Below are 26,347 nucleotides of genomic sequence, written 5' to 3'. Positions count from 1 at the left end.
AAAAGTTTGTTTGTACAGGCATTGCAAAGAGTTCCTGCAGTTGGGGTTTGGTTTTTTTTCCTTTTAGTGTTACACCTCTGTGGGAGTGATTTTATATTATCCCATACTGAAACATTTAGAGTAATCTTTTCTGCAGAATAAATTTCACCTTTAAATGGACAAATAACTCACAATTCAAACACAGCTATTAGTGCCACTCAACCAACAGCTAAAAACATCTCAAAACCTTTACCCTAATCAGGCAGTTTAATCCACTGGAGTTTTAACTCAACAACATTTGAAACATAAGAAAAACATTTCAGACACCCAATACAGCCTTGCTGCTCTGTCATCAGTGCTGGGTCCCAAACTGGAAGGTTTTGCTCAGGTTGTAAAACTAATTTAACTTCTATCAGGTGTAAAAGAAAGCAGATGATCATAGCTAATCATGTCAAAAAGATGTTCTGAAAATTAAATAACATTCACAACCCTTCCTACAGGTACAGGGCAAGCCATGATATTCCATGCCAGAATGGACTTTGCATACATGTACATGGTTTTAATGTCAGAATGCAAACTCCATTTTGAATAAAGAGCTAGTTTGGCCCTGCCATTGTTTTTGCTTAAACAAGAAATCACTAAAGTCTATTTGGGCAAGAAAGTAAGTTAAGCTATGCTTACTATTAAAATACAGAAATCAAGACCATGAAAAATCTACTCATTAATTCATTAAACACTGAAAAACCTGTATTGTCTGCTTTCTAGAGTGATCTTTACTTGGTAAAATCTTCAGGCAATCAGGTTAGCATAGATTAAACTGCTACCAGGATCACAGAGCACCTCAGCTCAAATCTTACTCAGCAATACTATAGAAATGAGTGAGCCAAACCCTGAGAACAGCTCAGCCTCTGCTAGAGGAGAAACAGTTAATGCTCATCATGGCTCAGCAGAGCTGCTTCACAGCCAGGAACTACTTTGTCCAGCCTCAGTTAATGCACAGCTGCTGTGCCTGCTGGAGGTGAGTGCCAGCAGCAGCACAGGTGCTCACTCCCTGCTCAGACCCATCTGGGGCACAGCCAAGGGCAGGGAGCAAAGGAAGAGACAAAAGTGGAAAGAATCTCACATGGGCAGTGACCCAACTGGAGTCCTGTGCAGAGGATAAGCTCAGCTGTGGCTGTTTTCCAGTTCAGGCTACCTGGACCCTGGCAGTACAGACCTACTGCTGTCCCCAGGCAGAGCTGCAGCACTTGGGGCATGGGGGAGAACCCCAAACTACACCACTGCCCAATTACTGAAATTTTACAGGGATAAAAGACATCTCATAGAAGGTTCTCAAGCTTTGGATGAGGCATCTGCCCGTCCTTGTCTATCTGGAAGTCAGGTATCCTGTTGTTTTCCAGTTGGTAAGACAGAACACTGACTGGAGTTCACATTGCCAAAATTGTTCTGGTAACCCAGCTGCTGACAGTTGGTGTTTTTATAGTCCCTCTGATACACTAAAATATAGTGGGATGTTACTATGAACATCTCATATCCCAAAGATACTTGCTATTTGGATCTTTATTACTACAATTATATCCTGTCAAAAGACCATACCTCTCACATAAAATGCCATTTTATCCCTAGGGTTTGGGTTTTTTTTCAGATCTGGAAAGATCCCTATTTCATGCCCCTGAGACAGCACTTGATTAAGAAAAAGGGTGGCTGGCTATCTTCCATTTTCTCAAGATGGAAATACTGTGTGTGATTTGCATGAAGAGCATCCCTGTCTCATTGTGAGATGCTGTGATGGATCATTGAATGACTTCACTCTGAGCCTCAGGCAGTCCAGAGGGATCATATCACTGACAAGACCAATAATCTGATCAGAGAAGCTCAAGGAGTTCCTCCCAGCCAAAGCAGAATGAACAGAGGGAGTGCTGTGCTCAGGGTGCTCCTCAGGTCTACAGCTGATGGAGCTGACACAACAAAAAGCTCACCCACACTTCAGTTCCTCTCAGGATTCATTCTGGGGGTTGTCCAGACTGACCCTCATTATGCAGAGGTTCCACAATTGGCTCAAAATAAGCAAAAGCCCTAAGAGTAGCAACACAAATTTCTGTATTTTGGAAAGATTTCTGAAAAGGAAAAACCCCAAATGTTTTGTGGCTGTCTTAAAACCACATAAAAATCAGATTCAACCCAATTACGAGTTTTTAAGAGCAGCTAAGAACATTGTCTTCTCTCTCTGGCCCTACCAGAGGATAAAGCCTGAGAACTCAATTAGCAAGAAAAGATAGCACAAAACCAACATGTAACCCAACAAAACAATTGAAAGCTTTTATTGTGATACCTTGAATAGATACAGTATAGTGAAACAACAAATGATGTACAGTATTGCAAGGACAAAACAGCAACACAGCCATGTCACCTGTAAAAGAAAGCATTTTAAAGAGTTTAAGAAACAATGAGGCACAACTCAACTGCCATTTATGACTCATGCTTTAGACCTTAAACCACTTGTAACAGTCCTTTTAAAAGAAACCTCTGAAGCATCTGTTCCTTTTCCAGTAAGTGTTTATACTGCTGGTTGGCTTAACATGAGTCTCCGTGAAGTCCAATAAAGTGTCCAAGAAATTTAACAATAATTTGACAGCTTCTTCCTCTCATGGCCAATATCCAAGGCTGGAGATGAGTGAAGTTTGGTCTGTGAGTCTGGAGGTCACTGCTGCTGCAACCTGGCTGCTGAGATGAGCGGGCAGGAGGAGTCCTTGGAGGGAAGTGCATGGCCACCAACCCTGGCACCCAGCCTGGGGAACCCTTCACTGATCCACCAGTGGGAAATACAGATAACCTTTGGTTATGGGTGCAGTGAGGACCTGGTCAGAACCTCTGAGGCCAGTTTTTAACTCAAATGTCTCTCCTCTCCTCTCCCAAGGACTGCAAGCACAAAGGCACACCACCCACACTGGTCACTCTGCTGGGCCGTTAAGATGGAGCCGTAACAATCTTCCTTCACACAGTTTGCCATTGTACAGCTTACAGCCAACAAGGGAAATTCAGATCCTGGCCCTTTTAACTGGCAGTTAAAATTAAGATTACCAGGCTGCTAAAAGCATGCAGCAGGAGTGGCTAGGCTGAGCCATCCCTCACCAAATTTTGCAGCTGATTTTTCACAGCAAGTTTGCAACGTGACAGGATTTTTATACATGGCAGCATTGCCTTTTAGTAATCAAAAAGGTACTTAAAGCAACCAGCCAAAGAAAAACTCTAGGGTTTGGAGGCAGACTCAGTCCTGGAAAACCATTGTTACAACCATTATTTTGGACCTAGACAGAGAATGTGTGGTCAGATGACTAAAGTCACACCAAATTATGATTAATTACTTTAGGACAGGCATGGCGCTTTAGAGGTTCAGTGGAAAAAACTTCCAATACATGTACATTTCTGCTAGCAAATTCCTATGCATCCCAATGAACATTTCTTCTAAGCCAGCTCATAGTCAGTTCATTTGGTCCAAGAAAGAGCCAGCAAGAAACAAAGGTTCACAAAAGCTTTTTGTTACAATTTATAAAAAACAAAATACAAAATAAATGTTAAGACCAAAAATAACCAGTACAAGTAACAAAAGTGCTCTCAAGTTGGAGGGGAAGTAAACTTGCCCAGAGCAAACACATACAAACTTTAAATATAATCTTTAATATATTACAAAAATTGGTTAGAGGGAAAATGCTTTAGTAAATTTTTTTTTTCAAGTAAGTTTATTTTTCTTTCAAATGACTGCTGGAGGGTTCAGTGACCAGACTGACCTCTTCACATCAGCCAGCAGTCATTGCTATCTGGATTCAACTTTCACCAAAACCAATAACAAGAATTCTTTATATCTTTATGAGGGGAGAAAATAATTACTGATGCTGCCAAACAACGTGGGAAGAAAATTCACATATTCCCTCAAAAGACTAAGCCTCAAGAATTGTTACATGGCAGCATAAAATAGTGATTCTGTACTAGTTCTACTCTTTATTCCTTCTAAGTAACCACTCTTAATAAAAGACCAAAACGAATATTGCTTTGTTTGGTTCTCTTAAAAGCCATAAACATCACATATAGGTCATTAACTCTTTATGCCAGTAGTCTGAAGCTCTATGTGCTAAGCACTTGAAGTCTCAACCTTTGGCATCAAAGTTAATTAAGGTTTTGGTGAAAATGTCCAGTTTGAAATATAAATAATGCACTGAAGAAAGAGGTTGAATTTCTAAGAATAAGACAGTGTTAGAGACAGCATTAGCTTACTAACAAGAGCTAGCCAAACCCCCAATTTTGGAGAGAAAAATCTTTAATACTTTATATATTTTCTGTAATTTCAACTCTCTCTGGAAAAGCAGCCATTACTTTTGCCTTCAGTCCAGTGTACTGCCTCAGCAAGTCTGCAGCCCGGAAATAAGAAAAGCCCAAAGATACACAAACCTCACACAAGCTGTTCACAAGTATCAACATTGCAACAGGACTTAGAGGCCAACACAAACTTTTTGCTGATAGAAGTTTTAATGCCTTCCTTGTTGGCAACAAGGTGGAAAACAAAATCCCAAAGAACTCCAGGTCAAAAAGAGCAGGAGACAGGCAACACCCAAGCCCATCTTGCATCAATGGCATTGTTAAAATGAGACCTGATGTGAAGACAAAGTAGCAATGTGTGAGCCACAAAATCCAGGTTGAATGTAACTGTACCACCTCAGGCCTCTGGACTGAAACCCAACAGCTTCAACTACTTCTCTAATTCTTACAGTTTTAGTTCATGGGTATCAATCATGACAACATGTGGCAGGCAGTTTAGCCAGCCTGCATCACAGAGAATGTGATGTGTACACCTGGGAGAATGCTCCTCTCACTCCTCCCCACAAAAACACTGGAAAGCTGGTTGTAAAGATTCGTATTGCCCCTACCCATTGGCATAATTTTTCATGTCTGACAATTTCTAAAGTGCAGCAGAGTTGAGAAAGCCTATGAGAGATTCCCAAAAACAGAACAGCAGCAGCAGCCCCTGTGATTCATTTCACAGGTGCCATATTAGAATTGTTATTGAGAGAAAGGGATTTCATATTGCAAGGCTTCTATATTGTTCAGTTATAGGACTTATGTAGTGTTAAAGGGGTTTTATCAAACAGTTTGTCCTCAAGCAGTAAAAGGATTAACATACAAAAAGTCTGTAGAGACTGTTTAATTTGAAAATTAAGTTAGCAAATTTATGTAGAGCGTTTCTTTCACAGTTGCTCAGTTTGCATACACAGATACCAACAGCTCATATTGTGCATATACTTTCCAGAAGTTTCTCTCATTAACTGATTCCATTAAAGAAACAGCATGAGAACAAAAGAGAAGGTGAGTTTCATATAAACTTTTATTATAAAAAGATACCTGGGGATGATTTAGCCAGCAAACTGGGAAACCCTTTCCCCACCCCCAAATTTTAAAAACTATCTTACTATTTTATTTTATGAAAAAACAAGTCCAACTTCCCTTCCCTCTTATTACTCCTTTTCCTACAGGTACTATATTAATTTTCATGTCATAGGCTCTGGCCATTTCTCACAAAAATAAATATTTTTGTTCAAATGTAGCAGAAGCAGAAGACTTCAACAAGTTTCCTTGACATCAACCTCTTTGTCCAGTGCATTAGGACTATACAGTTACATGGAACCAGCCATAAAACTTCACTGATGCACAAGTCCCTGTTACTGGCAAAGGTACAGTACCAAAACTTTGTTTTTTCCTAATATACCAACTAATTTTTTTTTTTCAAAATAGAAGATGCATATATTTTTCTGTCTTTTTAATCTTGCAAGCTATAGTTTTATAAATTTTTTATCCAGCAAACTCCTTAGGGAATATGTTGGTCTTAAAAGAACATATTCTATAGCATTATTGATTTAAAATCTTTCTATGTTTTTCATTAAGATACCAAGCCTCTGGCATAACCTTTCCTAACAACTTGAGACCTGCTAACTTCAGTCAGTGCAATTGAAATCTTTTTTTGAAGTGAGCACTGTACCTTTAACCAATTCACCTACAAGATGTACATAGGTTGTGGTACACTCAATTTGAAAAAAGAAATTAATAACTACAATACTGCATCCTCTTCACTGCCAAACACATCAGAAATTGCTACATATAAAAAAGCACCCCATCCCATACATTCTTTCAGACTGCTCAGGGACAGAACTTCTACAGGACTGGAGTGTAGGTGTTTAGGCAAGAAGCATGCACAGCAGAAGTAGCATTAAAGGCATAGGTCAGAGAGAGATGCTAACCAGTAAAATCTGTTTTCAATTAGTGAACTGTTTCTCTAGTCTGAGAGAGTTTAGAAAAAGGTCATCCAAAATGTTCCAAAACAACTGTTCACACAATAATACACGTACAAAAAGAGGGAACTTACACAAGGAGAAAAGGCAAACATGGCCTGAAATAGCCACTTACACTACACTACTCATTTGTGAGGTTTCAGAGTTCAGTGATATTCTCAGGGCCACTCTAGCCAAGCTCTTCCTTTACTTTGCATTAGTCTTTGTAAAGCCTGTTCCACAGAATATAGTCCAAACAGAAGGAAAAAGGTTGTGGTTCACTCCCAGCCATTGTCTTTTATCATGTGGGCAAGTTCAATGATAAATTTTCCTTCTTTGTATTTCTGACTGCTCTCAAAAGCATGTTCCTGGAAAGGAAAAAAAAAATCAAAACAACACTGAATTCAGTTCAGGAAATTGAATGTTTTAAACATCAAACTTACAGTAAAAATACAAACCAGGAGCCATTACAGGTAACAACCCATATTGGTTATACTGAGTAAGGGGAGGGAGGGAAAAAAGAGAGGTTGAAAAGCCCTGAGAAGGAAAGAGAAGCAAACTTCTCCTGAGTGGAATCAGCAGATTCCTAAGTGGAATCAGCAGATCTACTGCACAGATCTTGCTGTAGAACTGATCATGTTCTCTCTCTGCTTAGGGAATTTTAATGCTTTTTAAAGTGAAAGTTAGGAAATGGCATGTTATACATGTTATTTATTTATTCCCAGAAGTAATGAAAATAGGGAATGAAAACCTCTTCAAAAGCTCTCCATTATATTCATCATCATAGGAAAGGCATTAGGAAATTCCTAAGATCTGAAACTACACTGAATCATTGAAAATTGAAAATCCTACCCAGAATCTAAGATTTTCAAAGCCATAAACTTGCAACACAGCTGCAAGTGCACAGGTTAATTTTCAAACAACAGAATCGATTCCACATTATTTGTAAACAGAGTAATATGCTCAGTACTGTTTATTGGAATTAATATTTTTGCTGTATCACCAACTTTTGCAGTCCATGACACTACAGACTCACTTTGACAACTTCTCCCACCTGGTTTAGTGCACATGTGCTTGAGAGTCTTGCAAAAAGATTATCAAATACAGAAATATTAGACAGCTGTAATAGCACCTATAGCTTATGCCTCATGCTTGATTTGCAGTCCAGAATAAAATTATTATCTGCTACAACATTTCTGCAGATGCAAGGAAGCAATTAGAGCCCAATGTACACAAAAGCTCCAGAGCTAACTCACATAAACTATCAGCAAAGATGTTACTCAGTGGCTACTCAAACATCTGTGCTTCAACATGCAAACCTTTATTGAGGATGTAAGTATATTACTTACATATTTCCATCCAAGAGTGGTTTTACAGTTTTCACAATAGATATCTGCTACAGCATGTAAACCTGTCAGAAGAACTCTCTCCTCTGCTGGACCACAGCCCACATTTACCCTGAAAAAAGGGGAGAAATTATGTTAACAGATGAGTGTGTTTCTTTTCTTACTGTTCCCCAGCTTTTCTCCTGCAGATGAAAAGTAGTTTTAAAAAAAGCCTAAGTTATTCAATGCTGCAGAAGTAATTTCCTCTGTTACACTGAGCAGAAGAACAGGAAGAAAAAGGGGGTTTGTTTTTTGTTTTTAAGTGGCTGTGGTGTCACTGTTGGTGATAGTCACTTACTGCCAGCAACAAAGATAAGCTAAATAGTTAAACTTCCAGAGAACAGAACACTGCACAGTAACTGGACACTTCTACAGTTTCAGGCTTTACCTCAAAAACTATTTGAGACCTCTCTAATGGAAGGCTGTACCAGTGAATCAGCACCAACAGCTGAATTTAGAACCAGCTCCAAAATAGCAGCAAGAGAAAAGCCTCATAAATATTTCTTTGCTACAGATCAGCAGACTAAGCTCTGATGAACAAACAGCAATTTCAAAACAAAACATCCCTTTAAGTACTGCATCAAGCCAGTTTTTCCACAAATGAGTCTATGCAGAAAACATGAGGCAAGACTAAACCAAGTTTTTAGACAGTTTTAAATATGAGGAAAATGGTGCCATTTTTGCTGCTGTAGTACCAGATTCTTCCTATTAGAATTATAGCAGAAATCCTAAATCACCACTGAAGGACTACATACTAAAAGAATCTCAAGGATCTGCAATCAAATCCTTTGCAGTTACAGTTCCATTATCCTGGTCAAAAATAGACCAGGACACTCAACTGTATCTTTTTCAAAATGCTGCAACACAAAAAACTGCTGAAAAATAAAGACAAAAATTAAATCCTGCATGTAAAAAACTTAAAATACACCCATTAACAAATGCAAAGAGCCTCCTATCAAGGGAAGGACATGCCTAAGATTGCAAATATTAGGCTTGATAAGATCACAGAGACCTTTTGCCTCTAGCACATTTGCAATATTCAAGGTCATTAAAGATGTACCAAGTTTACTGAAACATTAACCTGTAAATGTATCCAACTGTCAGGCAGGGAAATTCTTTAGACCACAGTAGAGTTGTCTAAAGAAAATTTACAGTCACTCAATAGCTTGTGACTTCTGGAGTATCTCAGAATGGCAGCTCCTCTCGAGACAGCTACCATTACACATAGACAAAAGGAATTTCACATTAACACACTCCCCTAATCTTTCAGCTCTTAGCAGAATTCCTTAAAATAGAAGATAAACTCGTGTATGTGCAAAGGAATGCTTCAGAATCAGCCCATTACTACTGCTGGTGAGTAAAGCCAGCATTAAAAAGAACAGGGCAAAGTACAGCTATGTTAATTCCTACTGCTTTCCCTTTGGGCAGCACAGAGTTACACTCTGCAGGGTGTGCAGAACCATAACCACATACTTACACAGAATTGAAGAGGTAGGCTCGTCCCTGGCTTCCCTGGAAGGACTGCATTAGAAAAAAAAAATAAAAATTGCACACGTTAAAAAATACAAGCCCAACCAAACAAGAAAATAGTTCCAGAAGGGTATGTAAATAAACATATAATGATAAAACAGATATAAACAATTTCAGATTAACTACTTTATAGTAGTTCTTTATAGGGAGGTCTGGTCAGACAAGTTTTCATCTACATTAGATTTTTAATAATGATTTTATTTTACTCTGTCAAGTGCTATTGCTCAAAATTCAACATCTATAATGCAAGCAAAACATAGTTTTTTCCTGCCCCTCTGCAAGATATCAATTCTCATTTTCCTAGACATCCTTCATGCTAATTGAAATAATCTGCTTTTAACTCAAAGGGAATTACTCCCATGTCCTCTGTCATCCCCTGCTGCAGCCAAAAGATTATTTATTTCAATTTCATTGCATCATTTGATATAAAAGCAGTTAAATTCTGAACCAAGCACAAAACCAGCATACTGTACTCAGGAAATGCATCTGATCAGTTTAAAATTCACAGATAAGCTCAGCTTCATTTTAGTAAGACAACTGTTGGCATCAAAAGCCTGACCACAGGCATTTGCTTTCCAATCTCTCCCATTCCTGATAAATGATGGACAAACAATGGCACTTGGGCTTTCTTGCCTGGATCTAAATAATGTTTTAGTTCAGAGCAGTAGCAGAGTTTTGAATTAAAACCCCTCATCAGCCACACTCACTGAGGGCTGGTTTGGCTTGTGGAGCAGTTTCAGTGCCTTGATCTGCACCCTTGATCCTTCTGAGCCAACCAACCCAGCAGTTCTTCCTGCACTCAGCCATGGTAATGCAGACACAGCCACAGGTAAAACATTCCAAACCTGAGTCAGACACAGCACTGCTTTCATCTGACTCCTTCTGCATTGAATTACTTGGTAATTTAGACACAGCCATTCTTTCCCATCCAAACAGGATCACGCTGGAACTGAGTTTTCCTTTCTTCTCTCTTCCATACTGAATTCCATTAAAAAAAAAAAAAATCTGTAAACTGTCTTAATTTCTTTTTTCTTTGAGCCTTTCCATTCTCTAACCTACTTTCAAAGAAAATGAACTACTTTATCCATGATGCAGAGAAAGTACAATTGTTTTTAAGAATCCCTGTGGTTCTAGTGTTGAACATCACAGACCAGCTTTTCAGAAGCCTGCAATAGATCAGCATGGAAGGTTTTGGAAGGAAAATCTCAACCTGAATACTTGTGTATGGTTTTAGTAGCATCAGGCATGAAATCAAAGGCAGAAGCTCCTTTCTGCAATGGATTCTTCTCCTGACACATATTTAGTTATATCATTACAAGTCATTTGACACTAAAATAGGTATTTTGCCACTCTACCAACTAGCAACACAACAGCAGTAATTGTTGTCTTTTAATTACTCAGAATAGTGTGCAAAAAAATCCCCTCACCTTGTAAAAGGAAAATGCATCTAAATTAACCCTTTTTGATCAACACTAACCAGATTATATACTGCAATAAAAATGTTTTAAGAAATCCCTGACTCTGGACTACTCCAGGTACAATAAAGCCAGAGTAGTTAGATACAGCCTTTACATACTTAAAAATTCTACCTAACAGCTAAGAGCACTAATATTTTATTATTTTAGCAATAATTTAAAAGAAGTATTGAGAGAACATATTAATGTTCTCCACAAATACTTGAAGGGAGGTTGTAGCAAGGTGGGGTCAGTCTCCTCTCCCACCTAACAAGTGACAAGACCAGAGGAAATGGCCTCAGGTCACACCACGAGAGGTTTGGGTTGGGTACCAGGAAACATTTCTTCACCAGAAGGGTTGGCAAGCATTGAACAGGCTCCCCAGGACAGAGGTGAAGTCACCACAGACACAGATGTGGCACTTGGGGACATGGCTTAGTGGTAGACTTGTCACTGTTGGGTTTGTGGTTGGATTGATGACCTTACAGGTCTTTCCAACCTCAGTGATTCTAAGGAGGTTCCACCCTCAGCAAAGACAAAAGAAAAAGCACTGTCTCCACCAGCCAGAAGTAGAAGTCTTATTTTTCACCAGGCAAGGAAAACCAGATAGGCTGTGCAGGACAGTGAAAGCTGAAACTTCAGGCAGGACTGACCCTGAAAAGGGGAGACTTAGTTGAGAACAGAGTCTGCACAGTTCTGTCAGAAAGTAATTTATCCTTACAGCTGACTTAAGACAAACAAACAAAAACCCCACACTAGTTCAGTTCTCCTGAGATACCTAACCACACATCACAGAACTGGCAGAGCAGTGCAGACCTACACTCTGCAGTTCCTACAGAATAACCAGGACTCTCCAGACTCCAGCCAGTAACAGAGAATGCTTACTGCAGGTGGAAACAAAATCTCTTTAGATATAGACTCTTAAAAATGCCCATTAACAAATGAGTAACTAGCCTGGGTAAACAACACATTAATTTAGAGAAAATGACACATGTGCAACTGCAAAATTTAAGAGAAGGTAAAGGAAATACTTCCCCAAATCCTCTTATTCAGTAAGAAGTAAATGTAAAACTAGAACTTCCATGTTTCACACCTGAAATTATTAAAAAGAACTTCCAAAGCCATGATGACCATGATATTTGGTTAAACTACTGTAAAAATTCTTTAAATTAAAAAAGTTGCAGGCATTTCCCCTTGCTTTAAAAATTCCATGTTGAAAATTAGAATTCACAAATCCTTTTTCAAACAGCACCAAGAAATACTCTCTATTATCATGTGCTAGTTTCTCTCTTTATATGTAATTACACACACCAATCACATACAAATTAATGTAGTCAGTTGGGGTTTTTTTGTCTGGTCCTATACAGTCATGTTTAAACTACTTATATGTCATACCTGAGGTTCCCCAGCAGGCTGGGGAAGAAAAGAAAGACTCCAGAAAAAAACAAGAGTCAGGAGATCTGAACGATCTTATGCAATTATTTCTGCCAAGTTTATGTTTAGTCTTGACTTAGTATCACCTACTAAAAGCTCTCCTTTGACCCTGCATTTTTCAAAATTAAGCAGAGGGCAGTAACAGGACGCCAGGAATAGCACAAAAAGCAGCTATTCCCCTCTCTTGTTTCATAAGCTGAAAAAAAATTCACGCCAAATGAAATATAAACCACCGGTTGGAAAGCACTACTTTAGTTGTTTTTCTTTTCCTAATATATTTTTAAAGATGACTTGACTTTTCCTGCACCCTTTGCTTTGTTGCCCTAGATAATACTGTACTCTTCTAGGCTTATTTTCCCTCAGAAATGGCCATTACCTTTTAATTTTCAGGATTATCAAGGTAGAGTGGAGGGAGAAGCAACACAGAATCTTTTCCTGTGACAGTGATTTTAGAAAGAAAGTGTCTTCACAAACATCTCACTGTGAAAAGCTCCTCCATTCCAGCCTTGCTTCCTGTTCCCAGAGCATGACTGATGCATTTGTTTCCATCTTTTCTTACCTCCACTCATGTTTAGAGGCTAAGGATTGTATTTACATGCCACAGAACACTTCTTTCCTTGCCCAGCTGCAAAGAGCAAGTTCCTCCATGTTTACATCACTCAGGTAACTCAACAGGAACCTGCAGCAACTTGTGGAACTGCATTCTGGAACACAGAACATGGGTCCAGGCAGCTCAGACTTCCCTTTAAAACCAGTGCCCAACCACATCATCTGTGTTTCACTGAGCACTGCAGGGTGTGCAATCCAGCCAGGCAGAACTCCCATACACTGACTGCAATAAAACCACTGCAAGGACATCCATCTTTAAATTCCTGTGCCTTTTAATTATTGTTATCAATCTCTTGTCAGCACTTGGCAGTCAGTTTCTTATTTACATGAACAGCTGAGATTTTTTCCCAAAATTGTATTTAAACCCCACAGAAAGGTATACATCTGTCACAGATGCATTCTCTAAATGGTGTAAGAAAGATTTATTATCAGAGTTCTACTTTTGGATGCATCCTACTACTGGAAATGAGAAGACAACAACTCAGTTTGGTGCCTGAGCTGCTTGCTAAGCTTGTAACTTGGCTATAATCAGAATATTCTGCACAACCAGAAAAAAATTAATACTGAACATTTGCTTTTACCAGCACTAGGTTTCTCACACTCTGCACTGTATAATTCAGTTATACTGATATGAATTTTAAGGGACTGACAGGCTGAACACCTTGTGTGTCAACTCCTCCAAGAAAATGAAAGAAAGTACTTTAAATGGCAGTGTGAAGGACTAACAGGCACAACTGTTCAAACCAGTCTGCAGACAAACCACTTTTCAATAGAATAAACATCACCCATGCAAACACAAACTTTAACTGTGCAACATTTGTTCAGCACTCCCAAGATCACGAGCACTGTACATGAATCAAAACTAAGGCAGAACATTCTATTCAAACTGAGTCCTAAATATGTCTTACCCATGAGGGAGAAATTAGAAGAGTGGCAAGTGTGACCAACTCTCATCAATAATGACTCACAGCAACCAGGATTTTCACTTAGAAGCTGGGCAATTCATCAGTTCCACTAATAACTGCAGTTGAACTTTACACTTGCTATAAGGCTGCTTTTTCATGGTCCTCAATTAATAATGCTGTATTGATTTATGAGTTAAATTATTCCTCAGAAAACCCATATCTTTGACCAGCTAGCTATTTATACAGAAGGATGTGTAAGATCCATCATGTTTCCTTGTTTCAGCACAGATGAAAGTATCCAGAACATCCAATAGTATCAGCAATAATGTCCAGCTGTGCTTACAAACTACAGTGAAGTCACCTGTTTGGAACTAGGATCTTTTCAAGTCATCTGACAGACCTGTGCCACTGATACATGATGTAGGAAAGCAGCTTTATACATGTTCCACTTGTGCACACATGCAGAATGAGGTATGATCTATGCTTGTAAGTGAAACCCACCCTCACCTCTAACACCAGGAGTAGCTGTTTTACCCAGGAGGAAAGGAAATACCAGTCAAGCAGAACATGTATTTACTGCCCTGAGGCACAGCTGAAGGCAGGGTGGGGGAAGGGATGCTGCTGAAAAGCTTATGCCATCAATTATTCCCCAGAGATGGGATTAGATTGCATGGCTAGAGCTCATGCTCTGCAGCAAATACCCAGGGAAACTCCATCTTAGCATGGACTGGGGGCAAGGCAGGCATGGTTCCACAGGGGCATCACCAGTGTCTGCAAGCTACTCCAAACACAGAAATCAAATATTAAAGAAGGAAAATGAAAGAAGTCCATAGGTTTTCATCTGGTTTCATTTCCTTTAATTTGCTGGAGTTCCCTTTACAAGCTAAGATAGATCAAACTGAATCAGTTCTCTGACAAAATAAATAAATTTGGGAAATACAGAAAACTGTACTTGTTAGGGGCAGCATTCTTAAAGTAAACCAGAAACACAAGTGCCCTGATCTGTGAAATCATCTCCTCAGCAAGATGCATCAGAGAGTGTAAGGATATCCTCTCACTTCAAGACTTGCAACATAAATTCAGAAAACTGAATTCAACATAAGGTACAGAGAAAAAAAAAAATTATCAGGGGAAAACCCCCACATTTCTTCCAGCTGGTGTTTCCCTCAGATCCAACTCCCTGATAATGCAGACCACCAGAGGTGCTGCTGCCCAGCTGCTTCCCAGGCAACTTCTAGAAGACTCCATGATAAATACTAATTTTTTTTTAAGTTCATTTCCATTCAAGTATTTACTGTTTTAAGTTCATTTCCATTCAAGTATTTACTGAATTTGATAAAGGAAGTTACAAAGTTCAATATGTAGAGAATAGCCTTAAAAAATTCTACCCAAAAAACTGCATGCCTGCAAACTTAGCAAATTATATTTCCCCAAAGTGAAGACTTTGTCATGCAGGACAAGTTATCTTGACCTATGCAGCTTCTTGAATGGATTTCAGAAATAATTATGTCAAAATACACAGAGTAGAACACTTCCCTTGCACTTTCCAACTCCTTTAAGCCTTCAAATCTATTCTTGGATGTCTTCCAAAGATTGCTTCTTTCAAAAACTAGGTTCTTCCCCCAGAAGAAAAAAAATGAACCCAAAAAACTAGAAGCCTCTTGGAGAAAAAAATTATCACCAGAATATTTATAAAACTAGTGAGGGAACAAAAAGAGCCCTCAAACATACATAAAACAGGCCCATCTATCTTTCTAAATACTCATTATAATATCATAAGCAAAGAAGGATTACAAATTGAACCAAGCTAAGCACAGCATATTTACTTCAAGACAATAAACTCTTTAAAAAAATTCCTCCTGATCTCATCAGTTACACAGTGGAGGACAAAACCACAGATTGCTAAACAAGGCTAAAAATGTTTTAGTATCTATTTAGGCCTAAGACTCTTCCTTCTCATCAATAATAGAAGAGCATTCATACTGAATGCCTTGGAGAACTAAAGTTAACCACCAAGATCATTCTTTCACTCACAAGGTGCAAGGATTTCCCAATGCAATCAATGACAGTTACATATATATGTATGTATATACCTTTATGCAGAACTCATTCTTGAAAATATTGACACATCTAGTCTTGTCTGTGACTTCACTTGACTTTTTTCCCCTCTGGTCAGATATGCTTGGCAATGAATGAGACAGAAGAAAGTGACAGCATTTATACAGATATCTATACAAAGTAATCCAAATTCTCTCCATTCCCAGAATTCAGGCACACTGTAAGATGCTTTAACAGACTTTCAAGCAGGTCAACCTTGAGTAACAAAACATTATCCTCTGCAGCATATCCAACAGATTCCAAGATTCTATTAAGCATTTGTATTTTTTTGTAATTTGTTGGATCATACCTGAATTTCTAAACAATTACTGGAACTTAGCAGGACCAAGCCACTCTCAAGTGCTTTGGAACTTATGCTCTTCAAGTAACATTTGTCTCCTATAAAATTAACTACTCTTAATAATCACTGCACAGTTTCTACTGTTACATAACAAATTAAAAGAAAGCTCCTTCAGTCAGGCCTTCCACAAAACTTATTCTAGAATTGTTCAAAGAGCAGCAAATATGTAACATTTCATTTAGGCCACACAAGTGGCAAACTCCCCTGTACTTCAAGAATTGTAGAAGTTCTCTCAAAATTCAATTAAGTTTGATTTTTAAAATTATTATTACTAGCATATACTTTTTGGTCACTTTTTATGTGCTGTTTGAACATCTTAAATCCATGAAGTATCAATTTTAAATCCACTAAGTGCTTCCCATGGCATCAGCTCCTTGCCTTACTCTTTAATAAGACCTGTGGTTATCTGCTCATAGTTTACTTCTCTTCTGTGCCTACAATCATGGAAGGATATGATTCTAAAAATATTTGCCTCTTTCAAGAAATTTTTAAAAGCCATAAGTTCTTCCCCATCTTGTGAATATACCCCAGTGTAGTGCTGATTGGTTTATTCCTTCTCATAGCATTTAAAAAATACTTTAATATCCTGACAGACTCTGAAGTCTTCACCAAAGAAAGAGAACATCCAGCACTCACAGGCCTGTCAGTGACACAAATCAGTCACCTCTGAGGTGCACCTGACACCACCTCAAACTTACACTTACTTCAGTAAAAAGTCACCTACAGTTTATTAGTTCTCTTACTGGGTATCCTTCAAATCAATGGTTACCCTAAGATAACCTGGGAGTTAGAAACTATTTTGGTAACTGTTCCTACATGTGTGCACATGTCCAGCTGTACAGGAAAATGTTTGTCATTATCTCTACTGGCAGTGATCTCCCAGTTTGGGGCTCCTCATCTCAACCAGTCCTCTTCCCACATCTTCCCCTTCCCCAAGCTCCTCCCCAGCTGCAGAAAACAAGGTTATTACACAGCAAAAACCTCTAGAAATGTATGTCCTAACCACTAACATCATGTTGATTTCAATACTGGGCAGCACACAGAGTCCTTTCACAGCTGCAGAGAAAAGTAAAACCACAACTGAATTCACATGAGCAGGTAACACATTTTTGTCCTGTCTCATTAATCTGTGTTCTTATTTCTAAGCCATTGCCAAGACTTGGTTGCCATTTTATCACCAGTAAGGACACAAGAAAAAGAGCTTTGTGATTCATTCCAGGGCAAGAAAGAGATCCTGCTGCTCAAACAGAACAGAAATAAAATGAAAAGGTGATTCGTGTATGCTGCCATCCTTGTCAGACAATTGGCATCAATAATTCTCAAAAGCAGAATTGCAAATCTGTATTGAAGTCAGGGACTCTTAGGATCAGAATCAAAGGGATGATTGACAGAAATATGCAGCACTTTTTGCTTTTCCATGACAGACCAACGTTTAAGAGAAACACCACTCAGTTCACAGCATAGCTTTATCTTTTCATCTTCAAGTCAAAAACCACTACAGTGTCAGGTATAATAAATTCTTATACCTCAAAGCACATTAGAAAGCCAGCTGGAGCTGCTTTAAATTAGAAGTGCACCACGCATTTTGTTCATTTTCCCTGACCACACATGAGGAAGAAACAACCACCATGGCCCCAGAAAAGATGGGGGTGAGGGACAGCCCCCAGAGAAGCAGTTCCAGCCAGGCATTGAGTAATTACTGTTACAGAACCTGAGGGTTCTGACATGAGATGGTACTGGAAGCATTTGGAACAAAGTGAGAATCTACAACCAAAAATTGTATTTATAGGATGTAAAACAGAGCTTTGGCTTTGAACTAGGCCTTCAAGGAAAGGCAGTGGGGGAAGTCAGGTTGAACAGTCTGTCTCTACTCCATCAATAAATCCAAACCAGCCCAGGAATCACACTGTTCTTTGTTAACTTCAGATTATGTAGAATCAACTTCCATGATGTAGAATACACTTCAGGTTGGTTTATGTTTGTTTGGGATTTTTTTCCTGCACCTGAAAAGTTACATTAACTAGGATTCTAGATATGTCAAAAAACCATCTCTCTCACTAACCTAAGTTCATTGCATATAATGTGCCTCAATGAAGGCACTTCAAGAGAAGTTCAGAAAAAAAAATCAAATTTTATTTGCACTCCCCACCCTCCCCAGGGCCGGCTGTACTTGTTTTTAATGATCCAAGTCTATCTATTGCTTTGCAGTTGTTCCCCTCAGAAGGACTCCTCCCATGCTGGATTATATAAAGCTTCATACTAAGGAAGATGGGTTTTCCAAAGCTATGTCCCAAATACAAGTAAAATAGATGACAAATGTTCTTTTTATTTTAAAAGCATACAAAAATATACCACACATTTAAATGCATTTCTCTTTTACCATACAGATTTAGACAATAAAATATGGTTAAGAAATCTTAAATTGACAAAATATGAATCAGCTGTCAAATAAGCATATGGTCAACCTGCAAGTACAAATATTTTTGTGAAGTGTCTTCAAAAATTAAGGAAGGCAGAAAGTAGAAACCACCTCTAACACCCTTCCCAACACCATTAAAAACAACTTAAAAGTAATTATTTGTATTTACTACAGATTTTTGAAGAGTCCTGTGTTTTCTTTGAATTGAAAATCTGATTCTTAACATTTGAAATTATTTTATGAAGCTGTAAAATGAACACAGATTTGCTTAACATATTTGAAGTATTCTGCTGCTCAAAATTCCCAAGCCCTTAGAGAAAACTGGCTCATGTAGCAACTGTGGCAGCTTAGCTGGCATGCAAAAATCTAAGTCCACAAAAAGAAGAGCTTCCTATTAAGTGCTTGGACTGCATTTTCTCAATGAATTAATACATGTTAAGAGACAAAACAAAAAAGTTTCTTTCTTCTTGTAAGTATCTACAACCTGAAGTTCAGGAAAGATTAACCCCTCCCAGTATTTTCTGGCCCAGAACATGAAGTGAATAATGAAACTCTGAGTGCCTGTAATTTAGAATCCAGTGGTGCCAAAAAGGCCTCATACTCAAATTCTGAAATCAACATGGAAAAAAAAATAAATTCAAGTAAAAGGAAAAAATTGTATGTGGAAAACCCCTTATTGCCTGACAGCCCTGGGATAAGCAAGCAGGTATGCTTTCTCCTCACCCAAAGAAAACCTAAATTGAGAAGTAGCAGCATTTTCAAGCCCTCAGCACTGAAGAGCAGCATCACCTGAGTGCTGCTGAACACACAAACAGGCAGGAGCAACAGAGAGAACTTTCAGTGTCAAACCCTTTATAACTAACTTTATTTGAAAAACAGTCATATAGAGAACATTTTGTATTAAAAAGCAACTGAAGTGTTTTCTCCATGACAGCATGAAAAATAATTAATTCAGGAGTTTGTTTGAAGCAAAGAATGAACCAGTCTGTCAAGTATTTATCCCAAACTTCAAGCTTTCCTACATACTTCATACATTACAAGTCTTGATTTCTTCTAGCAACAGGGAAGAAGGGCAGGCCTAGCCTGTTTCAAGGTTCCACCTATTCTCTAAGCTCAGACAGTCCAACTATTTTGAACATCTCTGGCTAATCATGTTCCTTAGGAGCTGGTAGACAGCAAAAGTGTGTTTACAGATTCCACAACACAAGTGGGACACCCTGGAAACAGACTGTTTGGTGACCTTCAGTCCAACAGAGTCAAAAGAAATCTCTATCTGGAATAACCATAACCTGAATAACTTCCCTACCCAGAGACCCATGCTTTCTTCTGACAGTTTTCCTTAGCAGGCTTTTCAGCTACAACAGCTCACACACAGTACCCACCTGACAGCAGACACAGGTTGTTAACATGGGCAATATATCAGATCAACCTTTATGTCACATTCAGAAGTTTCCAGAACATATCCAGTTCTTAGCACACAACATGCATGACCCAAGAGTGAACCCAGGGAAGATACTTTGAAGTATGCATCAATTTGCATCCCTTATCTACTGGCAGTGGTGTCACAGTGACAACCATTTTGGTTAACAAATAATTCACGAGGTCTCTAAAGAAACCACTTGCCTTGGAGATCAATTCATCGTGATTGGCGAGATGGGCTCTGCAGTGGATGCAGCTGTAGGTTCGGTGACAGTTTGGCAGGTAAGCCTGGAACGTTTTTGATTTTGTCATTTTTACCATCTCTGCTGGTGGCTCCTCACTCAGCTCAGGGCTGGCACTTGAAGAATTACAACTTTGCTGAACTCGCTGACAAAAGAAACACTGGAATATGCAAGCAAAAGCCGTTGTTGTTCTGGAGTGTGTGTGGCACTTTCCACACAAATGACAGAAGAGAAACAGTCACAACCTGTAGGTGAAAAGAGCAGAACAATTAGCAGCTTACAACAAGACCAGAGTTAACTTGTTATTCAACAAGTCCAGCCATAAAGCAAAGCATTATTTGGAGCAAATAACTGGAGCCTGGCTGTACTACAGGCCCCTTTTTCTAAGGAACTGCACAGTTCAAGTTCCATTCAACACAGCGAAAAGCAGTTCTGTTCCACTAATGGCTTCTACTCCATCACACTTCTAATGAGGGACGAGATGCAAACAGTTCTCCATGAATCACAAGCACTTTCTACCGTTGTACCAGGTGTACTCTTCTAGACATTCATGCAGAAATTCACGCTAAAAAGGTAGGGAATGAGAGGAAGTTAATTGTCTTTGAGGTTCTAGTGGTCAGTTCCAATACAGCAAGCAACAAGGAAAGCAACACTTGTTCTGTCCAACAGTCAATATATTTGCACTTTGGTTTTCAGCAAAAATCTTGCAGGATCACATCTGGCTCTAAGTCAAATACCACCCTGTGCTGCCACCCTGTTCAGGGATCCCTGTCTGCTCTTTCAAGCCCTGCAGAATTATGCCTTAAGGCAAAGGCCTTCTTGACTGGTGTCCTGATCAAAGCTAATTAGGTACTTCCTCACTGTACCAGAATAGCCTTAATGGAAACTACCAAACCCACAATCTGATACTGAAGCTAAATCCTGCACAGAGAACAACCAACATCCTCAGAGTGCACTTCAGAGCAGTTACATGTCAGAGCACGCCAGAGCCTTCTGCTGTGCTGGAGAGCAAACCTTTGTAGTTTGCCTGAAAATGAAACAGATGCTGAACACCGATAACATCTCCTGGTCTGTGAGAGGCCAGCAGCTCCCAGGCTGTGCATGCACCACGCTAATGAGCGCCCAAAACACTGCACAGGCAACTTCTGTCATCAGCTGTCAGGTGACTGCCTGAGTAGGTCAATAGCACAAGCAGAAAGGAGAGACAATATACAGAGTTTACAGTCTGCTGATCCAGCTAAGAGCACGCAAATGACTTATCACAGTTGTAAACTGTGTGCAGGCAGCACTAACCACTCTTCTAGCAGCAGGATACTGGTAACACAGCTAGAGCAGAGAGTGAAAGCCACATAAATTAAAGTCTGTTTATAGGAAGCAGTCACTGCTTCAAAAGAAGCTTTGGGAAAGTAATCTGTACAGCAGGCCTAGCACATGACACAGCCACAGCAACACTTAAAGGAGTTTCAGTTTAGATTTTTTTAAATCCTAAGCAGGACAAAACTCAAACTACTGAAGGACTTGGTAGAAGAAAATTTCTTACACAAAGAATTGCAAAGGCAGATATAAGCCACAAACAAGACATGTAACACACCACATACAATCAAAAAAATAAAGCAGCAATGGGAACAACGTGCCATCCAAAGCATGGATCTACAAATGAGAATGATTCAGAAAACATCTGACAAAGGATACATTTATACATTCAAAATATTAACTCCTTGGCATGAAGAGCTGGACTCAAATATTAATAGCAATTTAAACAAATATTATACGCTTTGCGTCCCAAGACAACTTATTACAACTGCACAGGGAAGAATAATTACATTATTTGCAGAAAACAGTTTGATATGAAACCACATTTATTTAGAAGATATATGAAAAAAGTGATCTAAGAACATGAGGTTCCTGTTAAATTCCTTGTTTGAACTCAACGTTGGATATAGATCCTATTTAGGTTAACACAAATACGCAAAACCAGAACAAAACAGGGTTTCAGAATGAAAGGTACCACATGCTAAGATGTTTTGACTCTGACTTAAATCAAACCCTTTCCATCAGTAATTGGAACACGAGTTCAATCCTTGCAGAAGTTCAGTAGGTGTAAATGTGGCATTTGGGGATGTGGCTTAGGGGTGCCCTTGGCAGTCCTGGGTTAATAGTTGAACTCAATGATCTCAGAGATCTTTCCTAATCTTAGCAATTCTGTGAGGCGGAATGTAAAAGGAAAAAAACAATTCTTCAATGCATTCCTAGAAGTGTTTTTAAACACTTCTAAAGGAAATCTGGACTCTTCCAGATTCCATGTACCAGGTTCTTCAACTACAGAAATTAAAATAATTCCAAGCCCGATTTAACAAAATTGTATTTGATATTGCTCTCTTCAAAAAGACGACTCTGATACGCACCATAGGAACCACAGACTTGTTGTGCCTTTAGGGGCACAATTCAAAACAAACCATTTCCTAGCTCGCTCTAACAATGGTGAATAAACACAGTATCACTTCCCTCTCACGGCTCCGAGCAGTTCCTCGGGCTGCTGCTCATTATTCCGCACAAACAGAGCAAAACCCCAAACTAACCATTCCCCTCTCGTTCTCTGGCCGCGGCACGCTCCGTGCTTTGGTCCCGCGTATGGACAGGTGTGGCTCCTGAAGCTCTGCTTGTGCTCGCACCTACCAGCGCAGCGCCAGGGGCTGTCCCGGCCGCAGGAGCGGGCACGGCGATCTCCGCCCCCCTCCCGGGGTAGGCCCGGCACGACGATTTCCGCCCTCCTCCGGGCCAAGCCCGGCACGGCGATCTCCGCCCTCCTCCGGGGCAGCCCCGCCGCGGCCGCCCCGAACTCCGCAATCCCCGGGCCGGGGGCGAAGAGCGGCCCCCTCCCGCCGCCCGTGACGTCACCGGGGCGGGGCGCGGGCCGGCCAATGGGGCGGGGCGGCCCCGCCCCCGCAGGTCCCGGATGTGTAAACAAACACCGCGATGAGCGTGGTGGGGTGGGGGGTGGCCCCGCGCCGCCGGGGAAACAGCGGCTGCTGCCGCGCGTGGGGACCCCGCGCCTGGCACGGGAGGAGCTGGGTCAGGAACCGGCCTCTCCGTCGCTCCTGCGGGGCTCTAAGGAACGAGCGACGTGAAGTACGCTCAAAGAGTCTTTGAGCGGCTGCAAAAGGCAGACACAGCCTGTGCACGCAGTGTCAGTAACCTGCGGTGAGCTTACTCCAGCACGGAAAAACTTCCAAGTTAAAGACTGAGCCACAGGAGCCTCACTTACACCTTTACATACCAGGAAATAACAGGAGAAAATAAGCGCGGAGAAAGTTACCGGCTGACAGCTCTCTCCCCGGCGGGAGGGAGCCGCTGGCCGTGCGCCTTTAAAGCCGTTTCCTCTCTCACGCCGGAGCACAAAGCCGCCGCGGCGGGTGACGCCGTCGCCTTTTCTGTCCCCCCCCCGCAGCGATTCCAGCAGGAGAGCGGCTCGTTCGCCCCTCTGGCCACCGGCACGGCCGCGCGGCCACCCGAGCGCGGCCCCGCGCTGCTCCGGCCGCCAGCTCCGTGCAGAACCCCGCGGCTCCCGGCCCCGCGCGGCGCGGGCGAGAGCGCGGTGGGACCCCACCGGCTCCCGGCGCGCCGAGCTCAGCTTCGCCCCCCCTCAATTATGTAAACCGCCCTTACCCGCCCCGCACCGAGAAGGCTGCGGGCAGACAGCGCTGCCGTCATTTCCAGGCGCTATAAATAGCGCCCGAGCCTCCTCCCGCCAGCAAAGTTGCCCCGGCGGCCCCGCGCACACGGGAGACGGCGGCCCCCCCGGCCGGGGCGCAGCACGGGGCTCCTCTCGCAGCCGCCTTCCGCCCATACCCCCCCACCCTCTTCCTCCCCCGCTCCAAAAAAATAAATCCTAGCACATGGAAGAGGGGCCGCTTCTCACCCGCTCGGTACTCACCGCTGCGCCGCGCCGACTCCGCTCCCAGCTCGGGCTCCGAGCAGCCCCCGGGCCCCTCTCCCTTAGGGGCCACGGGTAGGAGGGAAGGCGGGACCCCCGGTCCTTGCGCGGCGGGCAGCGAGAGCTCCGCGCCGGGCCTTCACCGAAAAACAAAGAGCGAGGATCAAGGGAGGGGGGTGGGACACGACGGCTTCCCTCGCCTCGAAGGTACCGTCTCGGCGACGGCCGCCGGAGAGGGTCATAGACGGGGGCCGGGCGCGCGTGTGCCGCGCTGAGGGCCGAGGGGCGGCCGAGGCATCGTGCCGTGCCCGTGCCGTGCGCTCCGCCCGGGCTCCCGCTCCCGCCGCCGCCGCCTTTGTTTTGCTTTGCCTCGGCCCGGGGGCGCAGCGGCCGTTAAACGCGCTCCCCCCCCTGCCGCCAGCCAATCGCCGCGCGCCCTCGCGCCCGCGCGCGCGCGCCCCCCGCGCCCGGCCCCGCCCCTCTCGAGCTGGGGCGGGCAGAAGTGGCGCGCGCCCCTCCCCTCCTTTGCCCCCGGCTTTTTGGAGGAGGGAACGGGCTCGGGGCGGGGGGCGGGGCCCGAGCGCGGGCGAGGGGGCGCGTTGGGGGCCCCGCCCCCCTTTTGCCCCGCCCCTCGTCGGCCGCTGTGCGCGCGGCGGGGCGGGGGGGGCTGTGGGGGAGCGCGCGTGCCGCTGGGCGCGTGCCGCGAGCGCCCCCCTCCCCTTCAGCCCCGCGCGCGGCGGGAAACGGGCGGCGCGCGCTCGCTGAGGGCTGAGGCGGGCCCGGCCCTGAGGGGAGCAGCGGCGGGACGGGAGCGGGAACGGAGCGGGAACGGAGCGAACGCCAGGTAACAAAGCCCCTGCCGGAGCAGCCGCCTCGGTTTACGGTTCCATCACCGGGTGCGGTTTCCTCGTGAAAACGCTGCAATCGGCTATGTCGGATTGCTCTGAGTGCGTTTTCACACCAAAAAGCATTTGTCCTCCGCGTCTCTGCAGGAGTTAATAAAACCCTGGGAGGTGGCACTGGTCTGGTAAAACTTAAGTGCTGTAGAGAAAACATTAAGGGAAAAAAGGCCACTTAGAGGCTGAAAGACAAAGAGGATCGGTTGGAGCACTTTATTCCAGACAGAGATTTTGGAGAAAGCTCATTGCTTATAGAGAAAAAATACTCAGATTTTATGGTGTAAAATAGCAATTTGCAACACTAGGGAGCCAAAACACAACTCACATACAAGTAGTTTCCCAAGTATTTGAGGTCTGTTGGCAATGATCGTGTTTTTCTTTAGAAAGTCAATAAAAGCCACCCCCTGGTTTATTTTGGCTGTACCCTTCTTACTTCCACGGACAGAGTGTGGGGACACAAACTGCTGGAGCCTGCCACCAAGTTGTCATTTACACCTACCCACAGCCAGGGCTCTGCTGTCCTGCTACGAGCACACATCATCAATAACATGTTTGCCACTTCCTTTTCCTGTCAGTCCTGGCATATTTTTCTTTTTTCCATAATCTTTACCAAGTGATTTGTTTTCTTTACCCAAGAGCATTTGGTACTTTGAGGAAAACTAGAGAGAGGGAATCCATTACAGTTCAGGTAGTGACTATGATAAATAAACCATGTGCTAGTTGATTTTATTCTGCCTATCCATTTTTAAATGTAATTCAAATGTTGATATTTTATTATAATGTAATTTATAATAAGGTGTTTATAATGTAATTTATAATAAGGTGTTTTGTCATTTCCTTCCTAATGGCGAAGTAACAGCCAGTATGGAACAAAAAAGCCACACTTGCAGGGTAAAGAATAAATATGCTTTGTTGAAACAGCAGGACATAAAAATCTATGAGAGTATTTCCAGTAGGGCTTTTATTGCAATTTTCCCATCATCTCTCTAGCTCTGGTGCTGGTAGCTGTAGTCTTGTAAAAACAGGAGAAAGGTGATAATCCTTTGGATTTACTTAGCTACACTTCAGAGCACACCAAATCCGGTTTCCTAATCCAGTTTCCCACAAGATGAGTTATATGAGGCAAAAGCTAAAGATGAACAAGATAATAATTGGAACAGAAAAAGAAGCAAGGATGCAGCATAGTTTGATAGAGAAACTACATGGAATCTGATACAGTGCACATTTAGCAGTGAGCAGAAAGTCACAGTACAGGCAGTGCTGATCTCTGAATCGTCCTCCCAGCCCACACAGGGAGGTGTCAGTCCAGCTAAGCTGTGACTGACACGTCTGGACTGGCTGAAACCAGCGGTGGCAGTCATGG

General features: G+C 42.0%; 1 protein-coding gene across 2 annotated transcripts; it reads right to left on the bottom strand.

Moving 5' to 3' along the window:
- Window positions 1-2,273: 2,273 nt before the first annotated feature.
- Window positions 2,274-24,498, bottom strand: YPEL1 (yippee like 1). Of its 2 annotated transcripts, none has more exons than XM_058816511.1 (5): window positions 24,086-24,498; window positions 20,114-20,396; window positions 9,159-9,202; window positions 7,646-7,754; window positions 2,274-6,664 (listed from the first exon to the last, which is right to left on the bottom strand). In XM_058816511.1, the coding sequence occupies exons 2-5, from the start codon at window positions 20,228-20,230 to the stop codon at window positions 6,575-6,577; spliced, it is 360 nt and encodes a 119-aa protein (XP_058672494.1). In that variant the 5' UTR covers window positions 20,231-20,396; window positions 24,086-24,498; the 3' UTR covers window positions 2,274-6,574. The 2 variants fall into 2 exon arrangements, with proteins under 2 accessions (XP_058672494.1, XP_058672495.1); XM_058816512.1 differs by lacking the exon at window positions 24,086-24,498 and adding an exon at window positions 22,731-22,921.
- Window positions 24,499-26,347: the final 1,849 nt, after the last annotated feature.

The sequence above is a fragment of the Ammospiza caudacuta genome, chromosome 18, assembly GCF_027887145.1.
Source record: "Ammospiza caudacuta isolate bAmmCau1 chromosome 18, bAmmCau1.pri, whole genome shotgun sequence".
Taxonomy (NCBI): domain Eukaryota; kingdom Metazoa; phylum Chordata; class Aves; order Passeriformes; family Passerellidae; genus Ammospiza; species Ammospiza caudacuta.
Note: the sequence above shows the minus strand (reverse complement) of the source record. Positions and strands in the feature narration are given on the sequence as shown.

What these genes read in the sequence shown, in the direction of transcription:
- YPEL1 (XM_058816511.1), bottom strand. Translation starts at nt 20,230, where the DNA reads ATGGTAAAAATGACAAAATCAAAAACGTTCCAGGCTTACCTGCCAAAC. An exon ending in ACGATGAATTGATCTCCAAG is followed by an intron (nt 9,203 to 20,113) that starts GCAAGTGGTTTC and finishes TTTCTAATGCAG; the next exon opens with TCCTTCCAGGGAAGCCAGGG. An exon ending in GCCTACCTCTTCAATTCTGT is followed by an intron (nt 7,755 to 9,158) that starts GTAAGTATGTGG and finishes CCCTTTTTTCAG; the next exon opens with GGTAAATGTGGGCTGTGGTC.